The sequence below is a fragment of the Alternaria novae-zelandiae genome (genome assembly GCF_023758075.1).
Source record: "Alternaria novae-zelandiae strain BMP 2774 chromosome Unknown scaffold_12, whole genome shotgun sequence".
Lineage (NCBI taxonomy): Eukaryota > Fungi > Ascomycota > Dothideomycetes > Pleosporales > Pleosporaceae > Alternaria > Alternaria novae-zelandiae.
Window position 1 is genome coordinate 407,966 of NW_026056972.1, and position 12,961 is coordinate 420,926.

Here is a 12,961-nt window from a genome sequence, read left to right on the forward strand (position 1 = left end):
GATCTTCCTTCTGCGATACTACTTGCTTTCTTCAAACCTCTGGGTCTGGGGTTATCACCAAAAGAAAATGGCATGGCTCCCATGAGAGAAGAGACTGGGAGACCAAAAACAAGATCCTTGGGAGCCATGTTCTGAGCTTTTTCTCGAAAGAGGTTTCCGACGTCAGCTGGCGGGGCAAAGTGCGGCGAATTGATGTCATGTCCAAAGACGCTGATTGTGTCCGCGATGAGAACCGCTTTCCCTGTTGAATGTACCAGATGTCAATCATACGTTTGTTCATATTATGCATTACTTCGTATCATCTCTCCATGTTCCCAGTCAACCAGGCCGTCTGGCTTTCTTCAGCCTATTCCTCCATCCTCTATCCTTCCCGCTCTTCCCTTCTCTTGTATCGTTCGATGTGTCCGCAGCCTCGTCTTCTTTCTCTGTCGGATATCCGTTGCCTGAAGCACTCGGTTCATCATCTTGACTCCGTCTCTCGCTACCGTGATTTCGTTCCCACATCCCCTCCCCCACGAGCGTCGCCTCACGACTCAGCGGCTTGCGACTCAGCCTCGCCTCCTCCACACCTCTCAGATACCTCTTACGCAGTTCTTCGTCGCTGAGGACGTGGATAGAAAGATCAGTGTCGGACCTAGCCAGCGGTCGGATCTCCATATCCTCATGTTCCTTTGGAGAAGCCATCCACGTTTTCTCCTTGCCCGCCAGCGCGAAAGAAGGAGATGGCGTGGACAACAGAGGTGTCGGTGACATGGGCGACTTGCCGCCGCCATCACCGTCTGTATCCGTATCCTCGAGGTCTTGCAGAAAGAGCCCATGTTCCACAACCGTGCCTCTCGTCCCTTTCTTGCCGTATAACTGTCTGCCCAACGCCCTATTCTTCGCACTGATGAGATCCTTCCCACTCAACCCCGTGCGCCTCCTCGCCGCGACCGCCATCGCAAACGCCGCGCGCAACGGCGTAAGTCTGTATCCCTCCTTGACAAGCGTAGAATTGAACTGCGCGTCCTGCCACAGCACATACATACTCAACACCCAGGCACTCGTCACAAACATGAACAAACCAGCCATGAGTGTCGAGAAACCCCATTGATAGGTCGGGTTGGCAGTGTCGGGGAGGCAGCGGCTTTTCCCGATGAGCGAGTAGTACTGATACCCAATTCCATTGTAGCAGTACCCGTAGTCTCCGACTAGGTCGTCGGCGTTGTACGTTTTGCCACCGACAGGGACGGAGACGCTGGTGTTGCAGAGATGGGTGATGGAATCTTGATTGTAGACCTTCTGTTCCGTCCAGGTCTGTGTGTTGTTGGGGAAGTCGAAGGTGCAATTGAACAAAAGATCGTCGTATTGATTGAACGAGGTGTGTTGCCAGAGGTCTCTTTGTTCGGCAGCGGTTACAGTTGTGCCGTTGGCGAATTTGCAGTCACCTATTTTGTTGATGTTAGTATGCCGAAAGATTCTCGGAGCAGCGGTTGGATGATGGGTGTGGGTATGTAAGGGGCAAGGTGGAGGACGACGACGTACAACTTTGCCGTCTCTTGTCCGTAATGTAGCCATAATCACTCTGCAATTCGTAGTCCGCACAGCCCGGTTGCTTCCACGTCTCGTTCTTGGTGCCCAGGATAACCCACGCACTTGATAATTGGGAAGCGGGAATGATGTTGTTCGACCCGTCGATGTCGAGCCACGCGATAGAAGTGCTGTCGTAACCTGTCATGGCGCCGAGAACAATGGGTACAAGAAGCACGTAACCCGTCGACCAAAACATGTAGAAGAACAAGACTCGCGTCCGTATACTCTTCGCAGTCCATAGCTCTTTCGTCAACGCCCATAGACAGTGCAACCCGGGCCCTTCCATAGCCATCCTCTGGAAAATGCTGAAGCTCGCCGGATGTCGTTCGATCGCGCGTAGTAACGCGTCGCAGAAGACATTGTACGTGGCCCACCACGCCAATGCCTGTGCGCCTTTCCCGATGAGCAAGTCCCAGAGAATGTCTATCGTCTTGGCCTGTGAGAAGGTGAATTGGCCCCACGTAGCGTCCAGCGTAAAGAGTTTCTCTATTCCCGTCACCGTTGCATTCTGAGGGTCTCCGCCGATGGTGTTTCCGCATGACAAAGTCTTGTCTGCGAAAATGTATCTTATCGGTGTCACCGTGCCCGCTGCAAATATGGGCAGGATGACCCAGCTGAGCAAGAGGAGAAAGGCGTAGAACTGCTTCTTCGACCACCGGATGTGTTTCCATAGCGGTGCATTCTTAATTGTCCGCGCGGTCCATTTTGTCGCGTGCCAGATACTCAGACAGGCGTCGTGCAGCATCCAGGTCCAGCGTACCTTCCACCGCGGTTTCGACGGCCAACCTCGCGGTGTGCATGTTGCCTCGTGCACACTATCATTACCCCAGGTCTTGACGCGGTCATGCTGTACTGCTGTCTTGCCCTCCGAAAATGATTCTTGCGTTGAGTTCACAGATGTGCACGCAACCTTAATATCCTCCTCTTCCGTAGTCAAAGCCTTCTTATCATCGTATTTCAACGCCGCCATCTCGTATCAATGCCAGCAAAGGCGACGCGAGATCGCGGTTAGTGCATTCGTATGCGCAACTCGGTGTCGAAGAAGCGAGGACGGTGGTGGCGAAGGGAGGCCAGGGAGGTAGTTAGGCAGCCCACAGGTCCGCAGTTCGCATTCGTCTCGAGGAAATGGAGAAGCGTCGAACAAAAGATGTTCGGCGAGACCTACGCGTCGCGGGATGCCTGAGCGGAATTACCCCGGGCTAAGCTTCGTTCGTCGTCGCTTGGCTGCTACGCTGCATGGATGCATGTGCCCAAGCTACAGGTAGTTCACCCGGGAAATTCCAACACCTGCGCGCACGCACGGAGAGAACTCCTCGTCGCTTTCATCCTGCAGAACATTATTCCGCTATAAACTTCAGTGTTTTGTAGACCTCACTGGGGAATTCCGAAGATCGATAGCGTAGAGGTGAACACCAAAAACGTGTGCTGTCGTGCGATCGACTCGAGGAGCGCAGGACGGTCGTGGGAAGGATTGGGTTCCCCAGCACGATGTGAGGCTGTGTACTTCATCACTAATCCCAGAACGGCTAGATTCAGGGACATCTCCCGGCTAGCCAGGTCACGCCCTGCACGTCGCAAGGCAGACATGAAAGTGACAGTTCTTGTGTTTGCAATTTTCTGGTAATGATTCATTTACATTTACCTTGATTGTTCTACTCTGGTTGTTTCAGGATACCTGGTCCCATACGTGATGACGTTGAATGTGCCTGCGGGTTCTGGATTAGCACCGAGTCTAAGAGTGACATGAACCCCCCTATCGTTAGCGGACCGGAGTAACAAAGCTAAAAGCTTACAGCCCTAAGAACGCGAAGATATCATGGCAAGTCCCTAGACCCTGCTCACGATGTTACCGTCGCCAACGCTATTTATGATCAGTCAAGGAAAGTAACGATCTAGCAACAACGCCAACGATACCAGAATTGTACGCGATCACGATCAATCAAGGAAAATAGCGATCTGTCCACGGCAAGCAACGATTGATCAACGACAACCGACGTCACCGTTGCTATGAACGATCAATCAACGACATCAAGAATCAATCACCAACATGCTGACTCTACAGTCTAGCTTCCGGAAGACCATTGACGACGAGGTTCTTGGAGATGCAATACTTCTCTCTTTCGTAGAGTATCTCCTCGCGTATGAGTCGTATGGAATGCGGGAGGTGTCGTTGGCTCGTCGTCTCTGGGTCGCCTCTGCCATTGACGACGAACTACTCACAAGTCACAATTCCGGCGACAACGCAACTAATGCCTAAACCCTCCCATCGATTACAGGCAAAAGCGACAACGAACGGAAGAGCTCTCACGACATCACACTTCTCTATCCACATCCTCAACTCAACAAATCCATTCCATCAAACATCAGTATGAATAATCTGCGAGCACCAGGCCCATCCCCTCAAGGAGAAAAACAATAGAGAACCCTTTATGTATACATCCAAACGCCCATTGAAACACGCACATCCCCCACAAATACACTCGTCATCTCTCTCTCCATCACACTCACACTGGAATATCGCACTCAACTCCCCACAGGCGTCCCACTCCGACTCAGCACACTAGCCGAACTATTAGTCCGCAGTACTGGCGTTGCACTCCTACTCCTCTCCCTCTCGCGATCCCTTTCTTCGGTTTTGACTCGCTCCCGAGCCTCTTCGACGAGGCGCTTAGCCTCGCGTACATTGCGCATGGTCCTACTAAGCTTGCCCTCTTTGCCGTCTTGGATCTTCTGCAGTTCACCTCTCGCCTCGATATCTTCTTTAGTCTTAGTGACGAAAGACTTGAGACTGACTTTGATGTTTTGACGCAAGTCTTGGCCTTCGTCGAAGATGGCGTCGCTGTCGCGGATGGATTTGACGTTTTCGACGCGGCGCGTTAGGTACAAGGTAGGACGGCGGGCGGCGGCGGAAGCGGCAGCGGCGAATTGTTCGCGGCGTTGGGCGATGATGCGTTGGACTTCTTCTTCGTAGGCGGTCTCGTAGACGTTAATGTCGACGTTGGAGGGGGATTCGGAGACGATGCAGCCGTCTTCGGGTTCGGGGAGGAAGTCTTCGCCTGTGCCGATGTTGAGGAAGAGTGTGTCTTCTAGTGGGTTGTGTGCGTGGCCTTTTCCAAGAGGTGTGGTTGGCGCTGATGATGAGGGGGCGAGGCCACCGGGAGTCGAGATGGAATGTATGGGCGCTGGCCGGATCGACATGTTCTCGTGTATGATCTTGGCTTCACTGAGACCTGGGGCCGTCGGCGTCGTCGGACTGCCAGAAGTAGACCCCTTGCTGGCTGAACGCTTCCCTGCTACCTCAGGTCGGAGACCAGGTTTGGTGTATGCCATGTCGTCCATGTTATGGGGAAGTCTCTGGCCCTTTTCGTCGATTTTGATCTGGTGGTGTACACCCTCGGAGGAGAGTGCGCTTTCAACTGGTCGACGGTCGTGTGTGTCTTGTGATTTTGATTTGCGTAGTGCTGATGGTCGCATGGACATGGGCGGCTGAACGATTCGCGAGGCACTGCCCAGTATACTCTCTATGCGGTCTGGTCGCCGTCTGAAGAGCAGCTGCTTGAACCGCTTCACTGCCCGTACCTATGCAGTTGTTAGCTCAAGAATGGCTACGATACTTTGATACCAATGCTTTCGCATGCGATAGGGAAGACGTGCACCTACCACTGTTACCAGGTGACCCATGTTGCCAGTGATGGCAGCATTGACTTCCTCATCGGTAGGCGGATCGATGATGATGGCGACGTTCTCTGACTTTGCTAATAAAGGGTCCGTCCCTTGTCGCGTGACCCATGGGTGTTCCTGGAAAGTCAGTCTTGCGCGATGAAGTTGGGCAGTCAACTCACTCTGATCTCTTCCATGGTTATCCTCTTCTTGGGGTCTTTGTCCATGAGCCTGATCAGAAGATCTTTCAGCTCGGGGTTGCATTCGGTCTCAAATTCCAATGGGTCCATCCGTATTGATTGGTAAAGCTCGATCATACCGTGCTTTTCGAATGGTATACGGCCGAAAAGAAGGCAGTATAGTGTGCAGCCCATGGACCATATGTCGGCGGCTCTTCCAGAGACATGGCCATGTTTGGCAACGCACAGCTCCGGCGGCATGAAAGCTGGCGAGCCCGCTGACTTGGCCGTCTTCATCTCGCCTTCCTTGTCGAACATTTCCGAGACGCCGAAATCAACAATCTTCAGCACGTCCTCTTCGGTGATTAGGCAGTTGTCGGGCTTGATGTCTCGATGGATAATACCCTGAGCGTGAACTGGCACGTGTTAGCATTGTCTCGCGAATGACCTAGCCTCACGTACGGTACTCGAGACCCAGAATCATGTCTCGGAACCAACATCGACACTGCTCTTCGCTGTAAGGGTCGGCGCGCTCCTCGAGACCAACTTGCATGACGACGCCCTTCTTGCACATCTCCATGACCATGTACAGCGAGTCCTCCTCTGGGTCGTCCAGCACCTCGATCAGGGTGACGAGGTTCGGGTGGTGTAGCTTCTTCATGATGGCAATCTCTTCCTTGATCAGCTCGAAAGCATTGTTCTCTTCGGTAACCGAATGCCGGTGCAGCGGTGAATTGAAGCCTATGCCAGCAGGGAGCGCGCGCATTCGTTTCGCAGCGGTCGGACGGCGCAGGAGGTTGGACTGAGCGCGTTTCCGCAGTCGGGATTTGGAGAATTCCTTAACAGCCTGCGCGTTGATGCGTCAGCGAAAGCCAATGCCTGTACCTCGAGGGAACCCGCATCGTCTTATTGGGGGCATGCGCCCGGGTGGTGCCTTCTCTTTCCGGTGGAGATGTCGAGAGAGCTGGTATCCTCACATATTCTTGGCCATACTGGTCGACAGCGAGATGGACGGCGCCAAAGGAGCCGCGGCCAATCTCCTGCTTGACTAGGTACTGGTTGATGCGGTGTTGGGCGCTGCCGTCATCTTCGCTGTTGCTGTACTCGGAGCGCGCATTGAATGTTTCCTGTGCTGTCAGAGGTGGCTCAGGGTCGCAGCTTCTGCATTCAGTGGGTCGCACCTTCACACGTCTCGTCGAGGAAGCGGCGCGCTTGTGGTGTCGTAACGGGCTCTGGTATGCGGGTGTTGACCTTGTCTAGCATCAGCTCCGGCCAGGACCAGCACCTCCGCGGGGTAGCCATGGCATATCCCCGGGCAACACGCACATAAACTTGACGGGGGGCGGTCGTCCGGCCTCGCTGACAGCTGGGACTTCTAGGGAGGGTTGCGATGTGTAGATGCGCAGGTCGGACTCGGATGGGCGCTTGGGGGGAGGTGTGGACGAGGGCGTGGGCGGGTGTGACATAACTACCTCGCAGTCGAGGGCACGGCAGATGCTAAGTACGTAGTTGATAAGATGGACACGGGCCTAGGAGACGGCTAGGGAGAAATAATATGGGGAAGTTCGGGGCGCTGGACTACGACGTTCCGACAGCCCAGGATGTCTTTTGCTCTGGGGCCCGACTAGGAGGGGAGCGATGCAGCAGAGAGGGGGCCTTTCCTGACATTTCTTTCAGCCTCACCCGTGGACGGGCAATCACATCACCCCCATCCACCCACCGCACTTGGCGCACGCCGTCCCCACCGTCTAGGCTCTCTGTTACCCACTTGGCTAGTGAATTGCGTATACACAGCTACAGCGCTCCTCACAAAACACGCTCCTACCTTGGCGCCATATCGCGACGCTCAATTGGCATCGGCGACCACACCCGCTTCCCTATCTCCAACACCACAAGTAGAACACCTCGCATACAACAACCTCGCCCCATTGTCGCATCCCTCCACGACGTCATACTCCCGCAATGGTCCTCTACAGCTTCTACATCTTCGATCGGCACAGTAAGTCGTCATGTGAAGTTGCGATCACCGCTTTGTACACGCGCTGACCGCACGTGCAGCCGAGTGCATCTACTCGCGCCGCTGGACACCCGCCCGCCCAACCTCGTCCTCGTCCAAAGCCGCCGCCCGCCCGCCGTCTGGCGCCTCCATCGCAAGCAATGGCGACGTGGTAGCTGCCGTCCGCAAGGGCATGTCGCACTCCGACGACGAGAAGCTCGTCTTTGGCCTCGTCTTCTCCCTCCGTAACCTCGTCACCAAGCTGGGTGGTGCCGACGACACGTTCCTCTCCTATCGCACCGGCGAGTACAAGCTGCATTACTACGAGACGCCTACGCGCATGAAGTTTGTCATGCTCACGGACACAAAGGTTATCAACCTAAGACAGTATTTGCACCAGATCTGGGCGAATCTGTATGTGGAATACGTGGTCAAGAACCCGCTTGCGCCGACGGAGCACCCTGGTGGCATTGGCGTTGCGAATGAGCTGTTCGAGCGAGGGTTGGAGGCCTTCATCACAGCGGTACTGCCAGTATGAACACGATACCTTTATTGAACTAACAATAGCAAGAGCAAGCTCGGGTAGAAAGTGATGGCACACGGCGCATCAAGGGTCTAGGAAGGCCGCCAAGTGTGTTCAGATAATATAGCTATAGCACCCTGAACCACGGTCACCCCTCACGCGCACACACGAGAACGTCTCCACGCAAGCAACCCACAAAAAAGCTCTGCGGTCTTCACATGGCAACCGGCCGAACAAATGAACGAAGGACCGTCATACACACAAGCTTCGAGCACACCGGGAGCAGCCGAGCTACCATGCACCCCCGACGCTCCCCGCCCCACATTCATGTACACAGCCTCACTCCAAGGCCAAACTACATGGCGCTATCTACACAGCTCTACGAGCTTAGCTTAAGCAGGCATGTCCTCCGCTGCGAGCTCGCATCGGGGTGGGAAAGGATGATAGCTGGATAACAAATGAACATACTATATTCCGTACACATCCAAATTCTACTTATTCCATCGACCCCTCGCATATTGATTCTGAAGCCGAGATAAACTCAAGTTCAGAGTGTATACCATGGGAGGGTTTTTCTACTAGGCTGGCATAACGTGGTTGAACAGACTCAAAGACTGGCTTTGATAGATCTGAGGAAATGTGAAGTTGATCGATCGGGTGAAGGACATGTCATGCAACACCACAGTTTTTTACAGTGGTTCTTTTCATGTGTCACTCTCTGCTCTTTTCCGAGTCTGGGAGGTTAAGAATTGGGAAGAAGGCGACGGCAGGACTTTCATTTGGCGAAGGTGAGGACACTTGAGTGCTGGTCATCACACCGAAATTCTATTTTTTTAGATGAAGAAGAGACGCAACCATTCCTGTCTTTCTTGGCTTTTTTTGAGTTTGTATTTGAAGCATTGGAGAGGAGGAACAGACATTTAGCTGTTGTCTCAAGGTTCTGATAGTCTTTTAGAGTAACAGCCTACAGAAAAACGTGGACTTTTTGGTCATGAGGGGCCAAGGAGACGACCACAGCTCTTTCATCGTATAATGCTCAATCGCTCTCGAAGCTCGGTCATTTTAGCGGTTCGTGGTTGTTTAGAAAGAGAGGAGGAAACGGTCATACCCAGGCCATCTTCGCTTTGTGAGTATCATCAGAAGATGCGTGGAGGAGATATGAGCATGTCGCAACGACGTGGTGATTTATCATCGGTCTGAGTAAGGGTGGAGAAGACATGTATTTTTCGAAGGCGGGGAGTACGAGGAGGGGTCCAGATCTTTTCATAGGGTTGTGATAGTCCATTTTAGAGCAAATCATGCGCGGGTAAATTTGGGTTTTGGAAGACGGAAGCAGTCATATTGGTGGTAGTTAGATTTTTGGATGTCGGTAGGAGGAACTTAGAGGAGGAACGATCATCCTGGAAAGAGATGGCGCTTTTATGGTTCTAATCGAGCAAATTCGGGAAGAAGAGACATGTTGTACGTGGTGGTATTGAGAAAGGGAAAGCGGCGCTCTCATGACCATGAATGCTCGATGTTTTCGAGGGCGGCCTCGGTCGTCATGACTCGGAAAAGTTTACTTTTTGAGAGGAAGAAAGAGGCCAGAACAGCCATGCAACTCGTGGGTACGACTTTTGAAGTCCCGAGGGGAGAATTGTAGATTATATGAGGAGGAGATGGGCGACAGCGGGTGTTTATATACCTAGGTACACTCGCCAAGCACCCACTCAGTGCTCATAGCTAGTGAGGAAGGTCCTTTTTGAGTCCTCATAAAGAGGCGAACTGTGATTTTGGGGTGGGAGCAAGAAGCCGGTCTTTCTCATGACGATCTCGGTGTCATGTTTTGGATGCTGATCATACCATCGCCTACTATTGGTTTTTGAAAGAGGGGAAAGAGGCGCACAGTCATGCGTCAAAGGACTCTTATTTTAGAGGTACAGGGAAAGAAGTGTGAACTTTGCGAGAAGCAGATGAGCAGCGGGATGTGTTCATAAACATCCGCTGAGGCCCCACGTCGTCCCCATCGCGGAAGATCATACTGCCTTTGTGTCCACATGTGCTTTCTGAGTTGAAAGTCTTGGAGGATAGAAGCGAGAGGGTGGTCTTTCTCATTTCACTGTCGCAGTTACTTTTCGGGTGCTGATCATGGCCCAGTACTGATTATGTTTTGAAAGACGGACACAGCCATGAAGCGGTGCATCGTGTCTTTTGATAAACTTCAGAAAGAAGTGCAGACACATTCGGGAAGAAGGAAGAGTCGCAAATCGGAGTTTATATGCATTCGCAGCACAGACGCACATGTTTGTTGTGTAGATGCAAGTTACTGGCTTTTATTCTGCATGGCAACGAATGTAGGCGTTTGGAGATGATGAGAAGAAAGAGTCGATCTCACTCATCCGAATAGTCGGCTTGAGTTTCGAGCGCCGATCATGAGAACATCTCATCTCTGTTTGTGAGGCGGGCGCAGTCATGGGGCGTTACTGGCGCGCTTTTGGTGAATCGTAGGAAGAAGTCTAGAGAAGACGACAAGCCGCGCAACCGTGTTTATATACGCAACAGGAGCGTCACTGCTTAGTGCTCATGGCTATGATTTCTTGTTCTTTTGGTTCGCACATTGATGGCTTGGTTATTCATTTCGGTGATGTAGAACCAGTGGTCCACCTCGTGCATTCGGCTCTCATGGTTATGTTTCGGATGCCGATCATGGCGCTCAGAGTTGCTGTTTCCGGGAGAGGAGGAACGCAGCCATGGTGAGAGGCTGGTCTATTTTTTGGTATCCTGGCCGGAGAAGTACAGGAAGTTGTAGAAAGAAGAAGTCGGGTTTCAGAACAGTATGTATACACACAAAGGACTCGAAGCCCTTGCACTCCCATAGGTAGCATTGATGGTCGTTTCAACATATCGTGAATTGGATTCGGCATTTTTTGTTCGCGACTATTGTCGAGCGGAAGCTCGGTCTTGCTCATAAACTGATGTTCTGTGCTTTTGAAGTTCGGTCATAGTGAGATGGAGTGACTTTTTGGAGGAGGAAGACCCAACCATGTCCATGTCTTGGTGTGCATTTTGGAATAACGCAGTGAGAGTTGCGAATGTTTGTGAGAAGAGCAAGAAGAGCCGTCCATCTTGCATTTTATAAGAGGACGGCACCATATCCATCGCGACAAACACCGTCGACTTCCGCACATGAAAGCCTAAACTGCAGCTTTTTTTATTGGCGTGCGACAGGGTGATTTTGCTTGTGTGATCACTTCTTTCATGCTTTGACGATTGTCATACGTCTGGCACCATGCCTTTTTGGAGAGAAGAGAACAGACATATATCAAATGCTTCGTGTTTTGGATGATAGAAAGAGGAAGTGTAGAGGAGAAGAGAAGCCAGGAATTGACGTTCTATACACGGGATGCGTAGCAACCATCATTTACAACAGTACCAACTTCTGGACATCAAACCCGTTTTCTCTTTTTTCTACTCTCAGGCGAGAAAGCGTTCCTGCTCATGATTTGTAGTTTGTCATGCTTTGGCGCTCGTCGTGACAATCTCAACCGGTATCTTTGCGCGAGGAGAAAAGGACAGACATGGTCGAGTTGAGATCGGTTTTTGGTGTTTGGGAAGGAGAATTATGGAGCGGAAGAGAAGTCGAAAGCTCTAATTTATATACACAAGGTGTGTGAAGCTATCGCGAAAGCCGGCATCTTCATCTGCACATCCACAATGCAGGCATGTTTTTTTGAAAATTCGAGCAAGACGTCAGTCTCGCTCATAAGTGGTTGGTACTCTGATTTTAATAACTGCCATAACACAGGTAACTGATGGGTTCGCAGGGAGAAAACAGCCATCGACCGCTGCATTCCCGATTTTGGTTTTCGATATCTCGTGAGAAGGGCTGTAGAGAAGAAGTGATAAGATCGTAATGAGGGGTTTATATGCGCGTACAGCGAAGACTCTCACCGTGCTCATCCCATTCTTTGGTTTTGTCTTCTTGTATATTGTCGTCGGGTCGCAGCTTTCGAGCTGATAGGCCACCGCTCGATCTGCTCATATGTACGGCAGGCGCATCTTTCCAATTCTCGTCATGAGGAGGCGCTAGAGAATTTCTGGAAAGCAGAAAGCAGACATATGAGTGAGCTCGCCATCTTTGAGTATAGCTCTAAGAAACGTAGGGAAGTAGGAGTCTCGCAGCTCCCGCTTTATAAGGTGTTGGCAGGAAACCAACGGCGGTCACATGTAAACCGAGGGGTATGGCTTCTTTAAACATTATCATTTTGACTTGGTGATTCCCGGGTCGATCATCGGAAAGGTCTTTTTTTTTCATAAAGTAGGAACCTCCTCCTTTCCGTTTCTCGACATAACAAGATGTCGTGCCCTTTTTGGGAGAACAGAGAACAACCATGCGATTTGGAGTATGTCGTTTTTGTTACCCGTTAAGAAATATTTGGTAGAAGGAAAATAGGGTGCAAGGTGTGATTTATATGCGCCGGAGAGGACGGGAAAAACACAAAGTGCTCATGTAAGCCAAGTAACACGGCTTCAGCATTTCATAGACTTTGCGTAGCTTTCAAGAGTTCCCAGCGACATCAAGGCGTAGTTTGTCTCTTTCAGACCAGGAACTTCCAGGTTCTCGTCATCCCAGTCTCAAGAAACTGTTTCGGAGAACAAAGACAGCCATGGAGGTAGGCGTTTTGTATTCCAGACATGTCTTGGAGATAATGAAGTGCAGGTAAGAAGAAGCTTGTGTGACAGAAGGCTGTGGTTTTATACGCCAGCGGCGACGAAGGCACGAGTACTCATAGCATAGTCTACTTCGGATTTCGTTCATGGGTCGGTCACACGGGTGTTTCGTATGTTCCAGAGAAAGGTCGAACTGTTCATGACGTCGTTTTCGTTCGGCTTTTTGGACGCGCATAGCATCGTGACTATGCTTTTCGGAAATAAACCGCAGCCATGCCTTGAGGAGCCGGCGTTTTAGACAAAACTGAAGGAAGTGGATGATTGGAAGAGAAGGACAAGGCCGACGGTCGTAGTTCATATACACTGGTGGGGCCGCCTCAA

At 51.6% G+C, this 12,961-nt stretch overlaps 3 protein-coding genes across 3 annotated transcripts; 1 reads left to right on the forward strand and 2 right to left on the reverse strand.

Moving 5' to 3' along the window:
• Positions 1–318: 318 nt before the first annotated feature.
• Positions 319–2,542, reverse strand: J4E88_006284 (uncharacterized protein; the record flags this gene model as incomplete). Its single annotated transcript, XM_049399912.1, has 2 exons — positions 319–1,427; positions 1,525–2,542. 2 exons carry the CDS (start codon positions 2,540–2,542, stop codon positions 319–321), a joined length of 2,127 nt encoding a protein of 708 aa, XP_049254223.1.
• A 1,553-nt stretch (positions 2,543–4,095) lies between these two features.
• J4E88_006285 (uncharacterized protein) lies at positions 4,096–6,877 on the reverse strand (the record flags this gene model as incomplete). Its single annotated transcript, XM_049399913.1, has 7 exons — positions 4,096–5,151; positions 5,233–5,370; positions 5,415–5,827; positions 5,874–6,258; positions 6,389–6,538; positions 6,593–6,662; positions 6,738–6,877. 7 exons carry the CDS (start codon positions 6,875–6,877, stop codon positions 4,096–4,098), a joined length of 2,352 nt encoding a protein of 783 aa, XP_049254224.1.
• A 496-nt stretch (positions 6,878–7,373) lies between these two features.
• On the forward strand, positions 7,374–7,945 carry J4E88_006286 (uncharacterized protein; the record flags this gene model as incomplete). The annotated part of the gene is made up of 2 exons (XM_049399914.1): positions 7,374–7,410; positions 7,470–7,945. 2 exons carry the CDS (start codon positions 7,374–7,376, stop codon positions 7,943–7,945), a joined length of 513 nt encoding a protein of 170 aa, XP_049254225.1.
• Positions 7,946–12,961: the final 5,016 nt, after the last annotated feature.